The following is a 19041-nucleotide window of genomic DNA, read 5'->3' as shown; positions in this document are numbered from 1 at the left end:
ATGAAAACACGAATTGAAAAAGATTTATACCTTCCTATCTTTATTGCGTTACTTACAATAGCCAAATTATGGAAGTAGCCCAAGCATCCATCGGTAGATGAATGGATAAAGAAGACGTGGTATGTATGCACCATGGAATATCACTCAGCCATAAAAAAGAAAGAAATCTTGCCATTTACAACAGCATGGATAGTTCTAGAGGGTATAATGCTAAGTGAAATAAGTCGGAGAAAAACAAATACCATAAGATCTCGCTCATGTGGAATTTAAGAAAAAAGGAAAAAAGAGACAAACTGAAACACAGACTCTGAACTCTAGAGAACACACTGATGGTCACCGGAGGGATGGTGGGCGGGGGATGGGTGAAACGGGATGGGGATTAAGAAGTATACTTAAAATGGTAAGCACTGGGTGATGTGTGAAATTGTTGAATCACTTTATTTCTACACCTGAAACTAATATAACACTGTATATTTATTATATTGGAATTAATTTAAAAAAAAATGAAAGCACTGAGCCAAGAGCCAGAAGGCAGCCATTTCCTATCCTTACAGTCCTGGCCAGTTGATTCCTCTGAGCCTCAGTTTCTTCATCTGTAAAATGGGATTTGTAATACCCATCACATGGTGATGTGAGCTCTTCTATAAAATTGCCTATGTGAAAAGCTCCCTGTCAAAATAAGTTTTGGGCCTGCATGCTTCAGAGAGGAGGCTAAAATACCTGGGATTTCTGTGGAATACTTGTGCATGTCAAATCTGAAGGAAAAGAAAATACATTTCTTTTTTCTTAATCTTCCAGGAACTGGGACAGAATTTTTTACTTTAGTACATTCCTGTGTTGTTTTGTCCATTCCTGGCTTTCTCCCTCCCTCTGACTCAGGAAGTGCGTTTTTACATTCTTTTCAGCTGATACAATTACAATGCAGTGATTGCCAAGGTAATAGAATAACACTCTCTCTCTGGCTTTATTTTTTCTTTCTTCTTTTTTCCCCTTTGACAATAGAAAACTGCTTGGGGTTTTTTTTTGTTTGTTTGTTTGTTTTCCCAGAAAAGAAGCGACATCACTCTGTCAATGTTAATTTTGGCAGAAATGGAGTCATTTAAAATGGAAAGAGGAAAAAAAAATTTCTTTTTGTGGGGGGGCAAAGCTAGAAATGAGAAGTTGTCTAGCATTTATTTGGTTGCATGTATTTCAGGAATACTGATACGACGTATTATTGACAATGACCATCTCTGTGGTCAATGCTCACTTCTAGAAGAATTCTCTTTTCGGTGCATGTAGCGCACTGACTGCGTTCTTCGTTCTAGTTCTCTATCTCTCCTTTTGTCCTGTCGCTTTGCTGTTCCCCTCACTAAAAAGATGCAGCTGTTAACCCGACTTTTGCATTTGGACTTGGCCAGGTGACTCTCTTTGATCTATGAGGTGTTAGCAGCCATGATAAAAGGAGAAGCTTTAAAAAGTGCTGTTGTATTTCCACGAGTCCTTTTGGACCCCTGACATCACTGTGAAAACCTGCTCAGGCTAGCGTATTGGAGGGATGGAAGAGGGATGCCAGCCAAGGCTGGTCCAGGACAGGTGACCCACAGGCTCAAGAACAAAAATAATGTGTATTGTTACAGCAATAACTAAATGATTCAGTGTATTTGCCTAAAATTTCGGTGCCTGGGGATGACCCATGATTTCTTCAACTGAAACGATGGACCAATTACCATACCTTAGGTCCCACTGATACTATAGTCAGCAGCCTGTAGAGGTAGTGTGAAATGCCCATTCAAGGTAAACTACCCTTTACTTGTTCCCTGAATATAACCTACACCTCGTGCTTCTGTATCTTTGTACATTTCATTTCTCCCTACTGGAATTTCCTCCCCTCCTTCCTCTGCCTATTTGATTCATACCAGATCCCCAAGGACCTACTTAAAACCAGTGTTTTCTGAATGACCTATGGCTGCTCCCTGCCTACAGCAGCCCCTCCAGCCTATTAACTCTTAGGATATTCCTTGTTTGAGCCATAAATTGGGGATTCAACACATGCTGCCTTATTTGGTTACTCTTCCTTCCTTTTCCTCCCCCACTCCCCCTGTCTCTTCCTCTCTCTCTTTCTCTCTTCCTTCCTTCCTTTCTTTCATTTTCTTTGTCTTGAACAAATACATACATATTCACACACACATATGATAAAGGACATATGGAAAAATGTTTAAAAATCATTAGTAGGTTTGTGGTGGTTTTAAAACACATCCATGAATTCTTGACATTCCTCCTTTCAAAAGGCATGGCCTAATTTCCCTCCCCTTGAGTGTGGGCTGGACTTAGTGATTCACTTTTAACAGATGGAATAGGGGGAAGTGATAGTGTATAACTTTGATACTAGTCCATAAAAGGCTCTGCATCTTCCTCCTTGGTCTGTCTCTCTTGGATCACTCCATCTGGGGGGAAGCCAGCAGCCATGTTGTGAGGGCGCTCAAGTGTTACTGTGGAGAGGCCCACGTGAGAGAGCTCATGCAAACTGGCTACTATTTCTTGTCTGTGGTGGTTCAGTAAGCTACTTTTCGAGTTTCCAGAGGAATGGCTCATCTTCCACTAAGTCTTGCATAGTACCTTGGTAAGGGAAGTACAGAGCTTTTCACTAAAGACGTTAGTATTTGTAGTTTGACCTTGGAGGGTTAATTTTTCGGTATCATCACTAATAAATAAAACCAAAAGGGAAGGAAGTGGAAACTTGAAAAGGGTTAAAAGTTAGAGGCTTCCAGACCGAATTTGTTGAATGTCACCCTACTCTACTATAATGGCCATGGGGAAAATAAGTCCTGTCTCAAAATGTTACCTTTCCCCTGAAGATTGGCCCTATTTCCCATTCTCCTCGAATCAGCTGTGCTCTCTCCCTCCTTCAAATGTCCATACCTCTTTACTCGTATTTCTCTTAGGCCACCTCGCCTAACTTACCTTGTGTGAGAGCCAGTCATGCTCCTGATTGCCTCCACCATCCTATATAGAAGATCGGAGAGGCTCCCCTGTAATTCCAAATGCATCAATATTCCTTTGCAATATCTTAAATGACTGAATTCAGGATCTCATCATTGCTTATATGGGAAACTACAAAAATCCTGTAACTGGCCTTCCTGCTTCTAGCCTTGCTTCCCTCCCTCATCTTTCAACTAGTTAGCAATACACAACATGGATTTCAATTCTAAAGGAAAAATCCAATCAGGCCATTCTCCTCCTAAAGAAGAAAAAGAAGGAGGAGAAGAAGAAGAAGACCTCAAATCTCCCCTTTCCTGTGGGATAAAGGCCAAGGTCCTAGGCTCGGCATGCATGGTTCGGTAAGATCTGCCCCAGCCTAACCCTGTAGACTTTCCCCCTTTGTACCAACCTCAAACTTCACTCAAACAGGAGGGGGTGGCTTGTGCATCATTATTCACACTAGGCTGCTTCTCCTGCAGCTGTAACTGCCTCTCTTCCTCCCGAGTTGTCTCATTTGGCCCAACCCAACCCATCCTGCCCTTCCCTCCTGCCCTCCAACCTTTCTCACTCCTTTAGGGGCTGCATTGATGGTTGTGCTTGCAACATTGCACTGTGGGTCTCTGATGAAGCGGAAGCTTCCTGAGAACAAAGACTGGGTTGTTAACAACTTCACAGGTGCAGAATTTACCGAAGTACCCAGCACATAGAAGTACTAAAAAAATGGTTGGTGGGTGGTTGGAGCAGGAATATGCCTGAAATTGTGGCCCAAAGCACACCAGTTTATTATTGGCCCATCTAGATGTAGCCTTGACCTAGAAATCTAATGTCTTCGGTGAGCTCCTCTTTGTATGGTCTTGTCTTCCAGGATTAGGTAGGGTTGAGTTGGCCTGGGTTCAGTGGCACCTGTTAGATTTAGGTATTTACTCGCCATCCTTGGTGCCAGGCCCATCTTGGGCAGATGAAGACACACTTAAATATCACATGATGGCTGCTGATACTCATTGAGCACTTACTATGTACCAGGTATCGTTCTAAGTGCTTGACATGAATGAGTTCATTCAAGCCACACAGCTTGATGAGGTACATATTATTAGTATCTCCGTTTTACAGAGGAGGGTCAGTAACTTCTCTAAGATCACCCAGCTATTAAAAATAGAGCCTGCGTGCAAACCCAGGCAGCCTGGCTCAAGAGACCATCATGATCACTACCACCTTGTGTCTCCCCACATTCATGTTGGCCCTTCTTCCCAAGGGGGAAGGAGAGGGCAGCGTTAAGAAGAGAATATTTCTGCTTGAAGTTTTTATTTATCCAGTTTACTACATGACCTAATGATGCACATTTAGCCAGGATGAGGCCCATCTTTTCTTATTTTTATCCGTATACGCTTACTTACCCATGAAGATCACTCACTTTTCTCACCCAGATTCGAATGATTAGCAAAGAACCATATGATGCAAACGGTTTTGCTCTTTGCAAGCCATCTGTGTTTCCCAGTGTGCTGCAAACCACACCATTGCTTCCTCTTTACCTTTGTAGCGAGAGCACAGCGTTTGTCACTCAGTGTCTGAGCAACTTCAGTGACACCACGAGGAAAAGTCTGTACTGGGCCAAATGGCACACATCCCACATGTGGCATCTTTCTTTTTCTTTCTGAGTAAGTGTCATAATTCTGCATGTCTCTGTCGTCCCAGGAGCTTGTCAACAGGAGGCTGTTGGGTGGTGGAGGAGGACAATTTGGTATTTACAGGCAAAAATTGTGCCACACATTTTGAGTTTAGGCACTAATTTTTGACTTACCAAGAACGGTTTCCTGGTTTACCTTGGTGCACTTGAGTTCTAGGGAGATGCGGTGCTTGGTTGGGTTTGTGAAACTGGGCCCACCGATGTTCACATTTGTCTATGCTGCCGTGAGTTTACCTTATCCTCCTGGGCTAACCCATCCATGGAGCAAGTGAGGCCTCAGCTCCCCAAAATGAGAGGTGACCTTACGTCTTGTCTGATGTATTTGCTTTGGGAATGTGGATGGATGGAAGGGAAAGTTATGAGAGCACTTAGAAATTTTGGGCAAAGCTAAAAGAAGGTTCTGGACATCCCTGGGAACCGAAGTGGGAATTGATCTGAGGACTGAGAAGGGGCTGAAAGATTCACCGGGCTCTGCTAAAGGGCACATGGAGGGTCTTAGCTGGCCCAGGCGCACTTAAACATATAACCGTGGAGGAGTGGGGAGATTTGGAATAGAACAGATGACCTGTGCTGGGAATGGAATTGTTCCAGAGCAGGTAACAGGTACTCTTTTTGTGCTATGGGTTCCTTTAGCGGCAAGGCCTATAGATCCCACCTTAGAATAATTTGTTAAATGCCTAAAATAAAATGCATAGGATTTTAGGGGAAATCCATCATACTGAAATGCAATTATCGGTATCATTTTAAATGGTGATGTAGTCATTTACTGGCTTCTTGGCGGTTCCATCGCAAGATCTAGAGGTGGTCTGTTAACCACCAAACTTTGAAGGCGTAGTGAATGTGAATCATGTTTCAAGATGTCTTCAACAACAGTAATGTAACGTGAACATATCTCTGCTTTGTTGTCTACCTTCATGACTGAAGGAAATGCTAAATTTTCATTAAGATGAGTGAAAAATAAAGATGTGGGGTGTTTTTTTTTTTTCCATTTGAGTTTATGGACCTTGAATCCTGAGTGTGAACTCAGGTTAAGAACTGTTGTGGAGACTAGATGGAGTTCACATGGGGACCTGAGTGGGAAGGTCGGGGAACTAAGTGAACTTAATTAGCAGTGTGGCCAGAGCTGTGGCTAACACATGAAGAAGTGACAGCCTTCAGCACAATGGTGTGCTTCGTAAACACCGGCTTGAACCGAACGGGGCTCATGTCTCAGCAGACGGTAGATTGAGTGACGCAGGGATCAGATCTGGGACCTGATGGGGTAGAGGGGGCCTGTGGGACTAGTTAGGAGGCTAGGTTAGTGGCTGAGTGGATGGATGCTCACCAGACTGGCTTGGCTGGGCAGGTTAGTGGCTGGTACGTTCCAATTTGTCCTGTTCAGTTTTTGAGTGTGATTATTTGTTTATTTTTAAATGTTATGTGTGTATGCATGTATGTACGTATTTCTTAAGTAGACATGCTTTGTGTATTTGGACTGTGTGTTTGGCTTGTGTAGAGTAGAAAACAGGGTGTGTGTTGTGCAACAAGTCAGACATTGCAAATTCTCTCCTTCAACACTTCTTCTTCTTTTTTTTTTTTAATTCTGGTGAGCAGACTGGAAGCCCAGGGTGAAGGCAAGTAGTAACCAGGTTCAAAAAAGGGAAGCTGGAAGCTTTTCTTCAACCCACATAGACAATTATCCAAACTGGGCCTGTATTTCTTGCTTCTAAGTACTGACTCCCTTTAAAGCACTCATTTTTTATAGAACCATGGTTTTTATGTGAAGGGCACATGCATCAGGAAGCAACTCGAAAGAACTTTGGAAGCCTGCTATTTGTCCTGATAATTATGGAGGCAAAATTATAAATAAGGGAGGAAGTTGAATGCTGAGCAATTGATTGGTTGCACTATTTAGCAAAGGTATACTTTGTCCGGATTAATTTTTTTAATAAACATAAAGACTGATTAGTTCTGTCAGAATACAGCGCTCAATGAATTAATGTTATCAGTGAACGAGCTCGTGGACTTAGCACTCAGCTTGGCCTCCCTGATCTAGACCTGTCTCCCCTCACCCTGACTAGCTTGCTTCCATAGAAAAACCACTAATGTGGGAGGGACCTAGGGAGACACCCATTTTTTTCTAATCTTACAGAGACTGTATTCATAGAAGAAATTGTTTTGGGTTGGAAGTTCTCTCCGCCTTCAAGGGCATAGGGTTTTTGTATGTGTACGTGTAAGGAGATGTTGCCTGTTGTGTTTGATATTCTCCTGGTAGGTTTCGTATAATGTGGAATTATTTGAAGTTGCTATTTTTGTGTATCAAAAATGGTCAATTATAGGGGCACCCGGGTGGCTCAGTCGGTTAAGTGTCTGGATTCGGCTCAGGCCATGATCCCAAGGTCCTGGGATCGAGCCTCACATTGAGCTCCTTGCTCCGCAGGGAGTCTGCTTCTCCCTCTGCCACTTCCCCTGCTTGTGCTCTCTCTCTCGTTGTCAAAATAAATAAATCCTTTTAAAAAGTGGTCATTTATGGGCCATTTTATATGATCAACCTAACATCTTCCCTTTAAATAATATTGTAATGGTAAATTTGGCAATCCTAGTGATCTTTTTGAAAAAAAAAAAAAATCCCATTATCACCCAAGAATTGTTTGGGTTTCAAAAGCGTGGCCCTCTTGTGACAACATGGATGGAACTAGAGGGTATTATGCTTAGCGAAATAAGTCAATCGGAGAAAGACAACTATCATATGATCTCTTTGATATGAGGAAGTGGAGATGCAATGTGGGGGGGGTTGGGGGGAGGTAGGAAAAGAAAAAATGAAAAGATGGGATTGGGAGGGAGACAAACCATAAAAGACTCAATCTCAAAAAACAGACTGAGGGTTGCTGGGGGGAGGAGGGACGGGAGAGGGTGGTAGGGATATGGACATTGGAGAGGGTATGTGCTATGATGAGTGCTGTGAAATGGGTAAACCTGGCGATTCACAGACCTGTACCCCTGGGGATAAAAATACATTATATGTTTATTAAAAAAAAAAAAAAAAAGGCGTGGCCCCGGTGCCGTGTGTCAGGGCCCAGCTGTATATCCATCAGTCAGTGAGAATTTGAGCTGCTTATGCAAAGGGTTCTAACCCTCTGTCCATTAGGAGAGAAAGCAACAGAACAGTCCTCTGAAGTATTTTACTGCTGAGAAGGAGAGATAGGGACAACATCTCCCACAGAGAATGTCTTAATAAAAGTTGCTTCAGCGTACGGCCCCAGTGCACAGCCATTTGAATGACCTCTGTCTACCATTCAAAAATACCTGTGATACTTCCATGCTGTTGTTTCACTTTTCTAAGAAAGCGGTACCTTCCCGCTCGTGCTCGTGTTCGTGACCTCGTGCCTCCGTGGGGCCTTCCTCCATTCACGGTCCTCTCTGACGTCATCCATCTCCCCTCCGCAGCTCCTCTGCCCTTAAGCACATCTGGCCGGCCCACCCTGCTTCTCCCCTCTCAGCTACCATTGCCCGCTGCCCCCTTATTCTTCTGTTTCCCGCCTCCACAAAACTTCTCGAAGTAGTTCCCACCTCTTGCAGTCGCTTCTTATCCTTGAAATCCTGGGCCTCTGATCTATTGAAATCTCTTTTACAAAGATCTCCCCTGACACCATCCTCATCAAACTAAAAGGACTGTCCCCTGACTTTAGGGTCCTTGCCCTCACAGCAGCTTTTCAGCAAGCAGACAAGGCCCCTTTTTTTTGTTTTGTTTTGTTTTTAAGATTTACTTATTTATTTATTTGAGAGAGAGAGAGGGAGAGGGAGAGAGAGAAAGAGAGAGGGAGAGGGAGGGGGAGAGAGAACACAAGCATGGGGAGGGGGAGGGAGAAGCAGGCTCCCTGCTGAGCAAGAGCCCAAAGTGAGGCTGATCCCTGGATCTTGCGATCATGACCTGAGCCAAAAGTAGCTGCTTAGCTGCCTGAGCCACTCAAGTGCCCCCCAGACAGGCCCTTTTGTGGAACATTTTCCCCTCCTCTGGTTTCCAAGCTACTATGTCCTGTCTGCTCTCCAGTCTCCCTCACTCTTCCTTCTGTAGGTGTGTTCCTCATCCTATCCCCTCATAGAGAGACCCTGTAGTAATCTCTCTTTAGCCCTCCTCCTTCTATTCCCTCACACTGCCCAGTGCTGTAACTGACCTAGTCTGCACCCGTGGCCCAGAAGCTTCTGTGGTTATAAACAGGCTTTCACAGGAAGCGGTGAGAAACAATGGAGACAGCCAGGGATTTCACATTTGCAAATCTAGTTTCAAGTCAGGCTCAGCCATTTACAAGTTTGACTTTGCTAAATGTGGGAATATCACAGACTTCTTAAAAGGACTAGATTACAAAGATTTTCAAAGGGTTGAGTAGACCTCAAAGTAAAAATATGTATGTATTTATTTATTTATACTTTTATGTATCTATAAACACAAATGTAAAATATATATTATTTAAATATTATTTCCCAATGTTTGCTGGATATCTTTCCTATTTAATTCATGGTATTCAAATTTAGTATTTTCAAAATCAAATGCAGTTTCTTCTCCCTTACCCTTGAATACAACAGTCTCTTCTTGATACCCTTATTTCGATTTTTCTAAAGATTTTATTTATTTCTTTGTTTATTTACTTACAGAGAGAACAGGGGGCAGGGGCAGAGGGAGAGAGAAAATCCCAAGCAGACTCTGTGCTGAGCATGGAGCCCAATGCAGGGCTTGATCTCACAACCCTGAGATCATGACTTGAGCAGAAAGCAAGAGTCAGACGCTTAACTGACCGAGCCACCCAGGTGCCCCGTGATACCCTTACTTCTATTAAGAGAATCATTATTCTCTCAGTCAACCTCACAAAACTTGCCATCATTTTTGATTTCTAACAACCTTCCATCCTTCCATCCACCTCTTCTACCTCCGAGCATCCAAGACACTGAAAAACTCTCTAGATTTTATCTCCACGGTAGCTCTTATAGTCCCTTTCTTTGCATTCTTAGCAGCAATCACTTCTCTCCTGGGCTACCATGATTTCCTAATGTTTATTTCTAACTTCCATCATCCTACACAACTGTCAGATTGATTTTCCTAAGACCTTTCCAACATTTCCAGTGGATCCCCCATCACTTGATCGGTCAAGTCCAAACTTTTAGGTGTGATAGTCAAGAACTTCATGCTTTGGGCCCCAAATTCCTGTCCAGCCTTACCTCCTTCTATTCATCTTCATGTGTGTAACCTTTCCCCTAATCCATTTGTTAAAATTTTATTTATTTACGTGAGAGAGAGAATGAGAAAGAGAGAGAGCGTGAGAGGGGAGGAGGTCAGAGGGAGAAGCAGATTCCCTGCTCAGCAGGGAGCCCGACGATGGACTCGATCCTTGGTCCAGGATCATGACCTGAGCTGAAGGCAGTCACTCAACCAACTGAGACACCCAGGCACCCCACCCACCCAATCCATTTTATCACTCCCTAATTCCTAAACAAGGCCAGGTGCCCCCCTAAACAAGTCTTTTGATTTCTACTCATACAATCTTGTCATGAAGTCTTCCCCACTTAAATTATTATAATCTTTCCAATTCTTGAAATTCCACTTCTCAAACGGTCTCTTCCTTAAACCTCTCCTGTTTCCCTCCCCTCAAAATGCAATCTCTCCTTCCCTCAAATTCCTTAAAGCACTCTTGTCATCTCCCTGTTATGGAGAGAGGACTATCATCCTATCTGACTAAATTATAAAATCACGAAGTCAAAGATGATCCCTAACTCATCTTCGTGTCTTAGCTCCTGAAGCATCAGAAATACTATAAGTTGTTGAATAAGTATTTATTGAATTGGCAAATAAGGCAGTAGAAGATAGAGTGCTAGTTTTCACAGTAAAATGTTTCAGATATGGTACCCATCTCCTGATGCCATGGAAGATACTGAGAAGTGTTGCCTAGCGACCAAAATAACACTGTGGTAACATACCACTAAAGTGGTACCTCAGAAACCCTATTTCTAAAAACATTTTTGTTGTGGAATATAACACATAAGAAAAGTTAGTAAAACATAAACATGGAGTGTAGCAAATAAGTTAAAAAATAAAAACCAAGTCATCACTATCCAGGTCAAGAAACAGAAGATTGCTAGGACCCTAAAAGTACCCACTCACTGTGCCATGAGCCCCCTCCGGATCTCTACCATCCGCCCTACACACAATCACTGTTCTGACTCCCATGATAACCACTTCCTAGCTTTTCTTCTTTTTTTAAGTGGTTTTCTCTTCACATTTACTAAGTGATACAGTGTGGTTTTGCCTGTTTTTAAGTTGATAAATCCTGGAATCATTCTGTAGTGCATCAAAAAAATTCTCAACATATGATCTCTTTCATTAAACCCAATCATCCATGTTACAACCAGTTATGATTCTTTCACTTTCATTTCTGTGTAATATTTCATTTTATGGATATGCCACAGTGTGTCCATTCTTGCTGGTGGACATACCAGTAGTCTCAAGATGGGGCTATGATGAACAGTGTTGATATGGGTATTTTTCCATACGTAGCCTGGTGCCTGGCACACACATTTCTCTGAGATATATCTCTAACTGGCATTGCTGAAAATGTTTTAAGTTGTCTCTGTTCAATAATTGGTAAGTAGTAAGTTACATTTTTTCCTTCTATCCCTCAGGATTTGTTAGAAGAAGAGCATAATATCAATATATCACATGAACTGGGATTTACGAATAAATTGGTATATTTTAATTGTTACTGGAAATGTGTGTGGTTGGTGGGATGTATCTTTGTTTTCCAGTTTTGCATGAAGCATTCAATAGGCAATTTTTAGTGGACTGCCTCAGATGACCACTCGAACTTTCTCCCTGGTTTTTGTGTAGTCCCTCTTCTCTTAGAATTGTTTCCATTTCAAAATTCCTCTCCTCAGCCTTACATGATCTCTATAAGGTCATTTTTCCTTTCTCTCACTTTTTTTCCACCCTAGTTTCCTTTACTTGATGTTCTTGTGGATTTGCAAAATTCAGCAGATTTTCTGCTTTCCCCATACCGTCTTTTTTTTTTTTTTTAAGATTTTTATTCATTTATTTGAAAAAGAGAGACAGTACAAGCATGGGGGAGGGACAGAGGGCAAGGGAGAAGCAGACTCCCTGCTGAGCAGGGAGCCTGCACTGAGACTCGATCCTAGGACCCTGGGATCATGACCTGAGCTGATGGCAGTTGCTTAACCGACTGAGCCACCCAGGCAACCCTCTCCCCATGTCTTCTTCTGAGTTCCATTCTGTTCATCCCACAATGCTAGCAATTGCTCCCTGTGGGACTCTTCTGAGGTCTTTCCCCTCCTCTTCTCTTCTCTTCCCCTTCCACTGGGCCCCAGGCCCATAGTGAAAGATCGTGCTCACCCTTGGGCAACTCTATCATTTGCTCTTTGTTCTTTCTGTCACACAAACTAGCCTTTAATATTAGATTAATCCATAAACACATGCATTTTTCATTTCTGCAAAGTGTCTGATTTTGAACACGTGCACGTCAAAAGAAAATGTTGCCATTTGAGAATGTTTTCTCCTTCCAACTGAATACTTGAGATTTGTCTCAACAGGAAACACTTCATCGTCATCCCAACTGAATGCTTTTGGTGAGAGAAGAACTAAGGTGACTTTGAGCCCAGATCCTGGCAGACTTGACAGGCCGTCTTTTTTGAAGCTTTTCAATAAAGCTGTAGTGGCTTTTTTAAAAATGACAAAACAAAAAACCCTCCACAGTATAGAAAGGAAGTGCTGCTGCCTCTTCTGCTGCTAATTTTAGCTAGTCCTGCATCAGACGTGGCCAGGAGCTACAAATAGTTCCAACGAACTAGCAAGACCGAGAAAGTGTGGCACCACAGGCTGTGGGTAGATTTCCCCTCTCCAGCCATCTCGGAGAGAACGGCCCAACAGGTAGCCAGGAATGAGTCGGAAGGAAGAATTTGCTGAATTGTCCCATAAAATAATGTAAAAGGTGAATTATCGTGCATCGTATTGACTTTATTTTAAGATTTTTAAATTTATTTATTTGACAGAGATAATGAGAGAGGGAATACAAACAGGGGGAGTGGCAGAGGGAGAAGCAGGCTCCCCGTCGAGCAGAGAGCCCGATGCGGGGCTCGATCCCAGGACCCTGGGATCATGACCTGAGCTGCTTAACGACTGAGCCACCCAGGTGCCCCTCATATTGACTTTGAAATAAGTGCCCTTAGATAACACCAGGCACTAGGTGTTATCAGTTATAATAGTTATCATTCTGTTGAAGCTCACCTTTTTTTTTTTTTAAAGTGATTAGGACTTACTATGGAAGTTGAAGTTATAAAAGAACAGGAGCTCATCAAGCCATTCCACTGCTTCTCAACCTGAAGGAGGTGTATGAACATTTGAGTTGATTATAGCTAATAACCTGTGATCTCATTTGCTAGAACTCTAATACAGGGCGCTGCGATAAGGCGGCACACTGGGGACTGGAGCGCTAATCTATTTTTATTCTCCGTTCTTTCTCTTCCTTGCAAGCTAAGCTCAGCCTTGGCCAGAGGGAGGTAACCATCCAGAAAGGACCGCTGTTTCGGGTCGCGGGCTACCCTGTCAGGATTGGCTGCAATGTCACGGGCCACCAGGGACCTGCTGAGCAGAATTTCCAGTGGTCTGTTTACCTGCCTAAAACCCCGAAACAAGAAATCCAGATCGTGAGCACCAAGGATGCCAGCTTCTCTTATGTGGTATACGCACAGCGGGTGCGAAGCGGGGAGATCTATGTGGAGAGGGTCCGGGGCAACTCAGTCTTCTTGCATATCTCAGAGCCCCAGCTGAAGGATTCTGGCGAGTATGAGTGTCACACACCGAACACGGATGAAAGATACTATGGCAATTACAGCGCGAAGACTAGGCTAATTGGTAAGCTATGGGCCCTCCTGCATCCGGCAGCCCCCAGAAGCCAGAGCCCCACCATCACAATGCCTTGTGCCATGTGACGTGGCTTCGCCTCATGTCCTTGCTTTGGCAAGAGAACCCTGGAAGCCCTCTGGGTATTTTGCAGATGGGTCACACATCGGTATCTCCCCTTCTCTGAAACACTCAATTCATCTTTCTTGTCAACTTGGCCCCGCTGCCAAGATTTAGATAGCGTGTGGTCTTCCAAAGGCTTGGTCCATAGCTAGCCACGAGGTGATCGTAGCAACAGCATCAAACAAAATTCTGAGAGTTCTTCCCATGTCCTGTCTCTTCTTGGGGGCAGGATGTTAACTTGGTAAGAGAGTTGGAGTTAATACGGTCAAGTGGTAAGTCATTCAGTTGGAAATGAATATTCCCAAGCTAGTCATCTCAAGCAGATTTACATAGAGAGGTTCATGGTCCTTGCAATTACCATTTTGCCCCTTTGCCTAGAATACCTTAGCACCCCTTTTTCAATCTAGCCAACCCACATGTACTTGTGGACCCAGTTTAGCTCTTACCTCTTCTGTGAGATCTGTCCTGTCTCAGGCAATATATTCCCATCTTTGTTTCCTCCTGATGCTCTGTTCACATCACTATTATTAGCACTCCCACAGTGTATGTGGTATTTGGCTGCTTATACGACTCCTTCCTCACCTCGAGCTCCGGGAGAATCATGATCTCAGCCCCTAGCACGGTGGGTAGCACTGGGTAGCTGCTCAGTAAGTACGCATTGATCGAATCTAAGTGTTGCTTTCCCATAAGCCTAGGCTGCGTGATTTCCTCTGAGGAAGAACACAGTGAGAGGGTAGTAGGATGGTTATCAAAACTTTGGTAAGGGCTGCATTTGAGCTCTGAATGGTTATAAGAGATTATTTCAGAACTTTATAAAGAAGCAGGTTAAGGCATCAGGAAATGAAGCAACTTGCTCCAATTCCTGTAGTCAAATAGGGACAGATTTAGGACCAGAATCTAGGTCTTCTGGCTCCCAGTGCTCTTCCCTTTTAAATACTCTGTGTCTGAGTAGCTAATTTGGTCACAGCCTAAGCTAAAAACGTAAAGTCGGGGTCAATACATCACTAAGCCATTAGTTTCGCCAAGTTCCACAGACTGTGTATACAGACGCTGATGTTCCCCTTGGCAATAGGGAAAGCCTGTGGCTGGTGGAAAAGCAACTCCAAGCAGGTGCTTTACGGAGGGTGGGTCAGGGTGCCATCTCCTTCCGAGCAGGCTCGTCTGCCAGGATACTGGGCCAGTCAGTTATCATCGTCCCTTTGATTCCAGTTATTCCAGATACGCTCTCTGCCACCATGAGTTCCCAGACTCTCAGTAAGGAGGAAGGTGAATCATTAGAACTGACCTGCGAAGCAGCCAAAGCCACAGCTCAGCACACTCACCTCTCTGTCACGTGGTACCTGATGCAGGATGGAGAAAGAAACCAAATCACCGAGATTATTTCCCTCTCCAAAGATTTCCTGTTGATCCCCGGGCCCTCGTATACAGAGAGGTTTGCGGCTGGTGACGTCCAGCTTGGCAAGCTTGGGGTCGCCACCTTCAGGCTGTCCATAGGGAGGCTCCAGCCCTCAGATCAAGGCCAGCTGTTCTGTGAGGCCACCGAGTGGATTCAGGATCCAGATGAAACCTGGACTTCAATCGCGAGAAAGCGGACAGCTCAAACCACTCTGAGGATTCAACCCATAGGTAATGATCTTCTCAAGAAACTTGTTAGTATGTTGATAGTGGATATTGATGGGATATCTTTTTGGTGTTTTTCTGATCTTCTGTCATGCCTTTAAAAAAAAAAAACATTTAGAAAGTTTGAATACATTTGGGTTTTGGCATCTGGAAAGCATAAGTAAGAAGAGGGACATTTGGTGTTGGGTCTGTCCATAGCAGGTTTTCTATGGGATAAGATCTGTTGAGTGGTTAGGTAGGTTCTGCAAGGCATGCCTGAAAATGGTTTTGTTACCACCCTTGCCAAGCCCTCTGTAAGCACTTTATCTACATTTTCTGCTTTACCTATATTATCTAATTTAGTCCTCACCCTATGGGGCAAGTGGTTGACTCCCCATTTTTAAAACAAGGAACCTGAGCCTCAGACAGGCAAGTTGCTGGTGAGAGGTGGAGCTGGTGCTCAAAGCAGGTGTGTCTCTCTGAAGCCCCTACACCACAGACCCAGAGTAGCTCTAGCAGTTTCCATCGTGGAACCTTGTCTTAGTCACTGCCAGGACTTCCTTCCACCTGACCCCATTTCCTGCTTGGGATGGTGTTACTCTTCACGATCCACTGGCATTTTCATCAAAGCAAGCGGGAAGGCTCAGCTGTCTTTCTGGTTTCTCTACATGGGCTATGGTCCAACAGGAAGAGGTTGCAAAAGCCGTGTATATCCAGACTAAAAGCAGTGATCCAATGGTGGATCACTCAAGGCTTCTTTTCTTTTCTTTCCTTTCCTTTCCTTTTTTCTTTTCTTTTCTTTTCTCTCTTCTCCTCTCCTCTCCTCTTCCCCCTTCCTTTCCCTTCCTTTCCTTTTCCTTCCTTCCTCCCTTCCTTCCTAGGAGGAGAGTTACTCTCTTTCATTAAGAAATTGTCCTATTGTGCTTAAGGGTCCAAGTTACACTCAATGAGTTCTGTGAGGACCTATCACATGTGCTTTTCCTCTTTCTTTGAGAACAATTTTTTTTTACATTTTTTTGGAAGATTTTATTTATTTATTTGACAGACAAAGATCACAAGTAGGCAGAGAGGCAGGCAGAAAGAGAGAGAGGAGGAAGCAGGCTCCCTGTCGAGCAGAGAGCCCAATGCGGGGCTCGATCCCAGGACTCTGGGATCATGACCCGAGCCGAAGGCAGAGGCTTAAGCCACTGAGCCACCCAGGCGCCCCGAGGACAATTTTTTATGTAAAACAGTCTTTATTTTTACTTATTTATTTTCACAAAAATTGTATGTATTTAAGGTGTGCATGTTTTGATACATATATGCATTTTGAAATGATCACCACGATCAAGCCAATTAACATATCCACCATCTCACCTTGTTACTTTTTGTGTGTAGTGGGTGTGTGCTTGTGCTGTGTGGTGAGAACACTTAAGATATCTATTCTTGGCAAATTTCAAGTATGCAACACAGTATTATTAACTGCAGTCACCATGCTATACAATAGATCTATAGACCTTATCTTGTGTAATGGAAACTCTGTACCCTTTGACCAATATCTACTCCCTCCCCCCCAGATCCTGGCAACAACCATTCTGTTCTCCGCTTTTATGAGTTCAGCAGTCTTAGACGCCACATATAAGTGACTCCCTGCAGTATCTGTCTTTCTGTGTCTGGCTTATTTCAGTTAGCCTAATGTCCTCCAGGGTGATCCAGGTTGTTGAAAATGGCAGGCTTTGCTTTTCTCTCGTGGCTGAATAATAGTTCAGTGTGTATATATTTACTATATTATCTTCATTCATCTATCCATCAGTGGACACTTAGGTTGTTTCCATATCTTTGCTATCACAAATAATAAACATGGCAATGCAGATGTCTCTTTGAGATCCTGACTTCATTTCCTTTGGCTATATACCCAGAAGAGGGATGGCTGGATTATACGGTAGTTCTATTTTTAGTTTTTGAGGAACCTCCACGCCATTTCTATAACGTTACCTCCCCGAAAACAGAGCATGTCCTCCACACCCATTTCTCCACATCCTCACTAACACGTATTATTAATTCTCCCAACCCAGGAACACAGGATATCTTTCCATTTACTTGTATCTTTAATTTCTTTCATCAGTATTTTACAGTTTTCAGAGCACATGTCTTTACCTCCTTGGTTAAATTTATTCCTAAGTATTTTCTTCTTTTTGACGTTATTGCAAGTGAGATTTTTTTTAAATGAGATAAAATTGGTATATGACAGTATATAAGTTTCAGGTGTGCAACACTAATCCAATACTTGTATACACTCCATGTGATTACCACTGTAAGTCTAGTTACAATCCATTACCACATAGTTGAGCCCCTTTACCCATTTTGCCCACTCCCCAACCTCCTTCCCCTCTGGGAACCACAAATCTGTTCTCTGTCTCTATAGAGAGTTTATTTTTGTTTTGTTTGTTCATTTGTTTTGGTTTTTAGAGTCCACATATAAGTGAAATTATGTGGTATTTGTCTTTCTCTGTCTTTATTTCACTTAGAATAATATCCTCATGGTCCATCCATGTTATTGCAAATGGCAAGATCTCCTTCTTTATGGCTAAATAGTATTCTTTGTGTGTGTATATATACTACATTTTCTTTATCCATTTATCCATTGATGGATACTTGGGCTGCTTCCATATCTTGGCTAATATAAATAATGCTGCAATAAATATAGGGGTGCATATATCTTTTTGGTGTTTTTATGTTCTTTGAATAAATATCCAGAAGAGGGATAGCTGGATCATACGGTAATTGTATTTTTAATTTTTTTTTTTTGAGATTTTATTTATTTATTTAGGAGAGAGGCAAGGAGAGAGAGCTCATGGACAGGAGCAGAGGGGGAGGGAGAGAGACAAGCAGACTCAGTGCTGAGCACAGAGCCTGAGATCAGACCTGAGTCAAAACCAAGAGCTGGCCATTAACCTACTGAGCCACTCAGGCCCCCTATTTTTAACTTTCTGAGAAATCTCTCTACTCTTTTCAATATTGGCTGAACCAATTTACATTCTTATTGGCAATATAAAAGCTTTCCCTTATTGCCACATCCTCTCCAATACTTGGTATTTCTTGTCTTTTTTGAGAATAGCCATTCTGACAGGTGTGAGATGATGTCTCATTATGGTTTCGATCTGCATTTCCCTGATGATGAGTGATGTTGAGTATCTTTTCATTGTGTTTATTGGCCATCTGCAGAAATTGTTTTCTCAATGTCTTTTTCCAATACTGTGTCGCTAGTGCATAGAAATGCAACTGATTTTTTTTTGTATGTTGATTTTGTATAATGCAACTTTACTGAAATCATTAGTTTTAACAGTTTTTTGGTGGAGCCTTTTGGGATTTCTATATATAAGATCACATCATCTGCAAACAGATGATTTTACTTCATTTTTCTGACTTGAATGCCCTTTATTTATTTTTTCCTGACTAACTGCTCTGGCTAGGGCTTCCAGTACTATGTCTGATAGAAGCGGTGAGAGTGGATGTCCATGTCTTTTCCTGATCTTAGAGGAAAGACTTTCAGCTTTTCATCGTTAGGTGTTATGTTAACTGTGGATTTGTCATACGTCACGTCACGTGTGCTTTAACTTAGGAAAATTCCACTGGATAGTCTTAGCTCCCCAAAAAAGAGAGCAAAGCAGTCACAGTTTACAGCAGTTCAACTTATTATAAAATATTTTATATTTTTTTATTCAAAAAAGATACCCTACTCCTTATACTTCTATGCATACATCTTGCTTAATAGGATTGCAATCAGAAAAGCTACGTGCGCTGCTCTTCCTGA

General features: G+C 42.8%; 1 protein-coding gene across 1 annotated transcript in view; it reads left to right on the top strand.

Annotated features, from left to right (window-relative positions):
• Positions 1 to 3548: 3548 nt before the first annotated feature.
• CD101 (CD101 molecule) overlaps positions 3549 to 19041 on the top strand; it is a gene marked incomplete at its 5' end in the record, with an annotated part of 37564 nt that continues 22071 nt past the window's right edge. The window contains 3 exons of the mRNA XM_080801662.1: positions 3549 to 3636; positions 13158 to 13538; positions 14859 to 15275. Coding sequence (XP_080657788.1) covers positions 3549 to 3636; positions 13158 to 13538; positions 14859 to 15275 — 886 coding nt within the window. The remainder of the gene's footprint in view (positions 3637 to 13157; positions 13539 to 14858; positions 15276 to 19041) is intronic.

Source organism: Martes martes, assembly GCF_963455335.1.
Source record: "Martes martes genome assembly, chromosome: 4".
In the NCBI taxonomy this organism is placed as follows: domain Eukaryota; kingdom Metazoa; phylum Chordata; class Mammalia; order Carnivora; family Mustelidae; genus Martes; species Martes martes.
The sequence above is the reverse complement of the archived record's forward strand: the minus strand, read 5'-3'. Positions and strand labels throughout refer to the sequence as shown.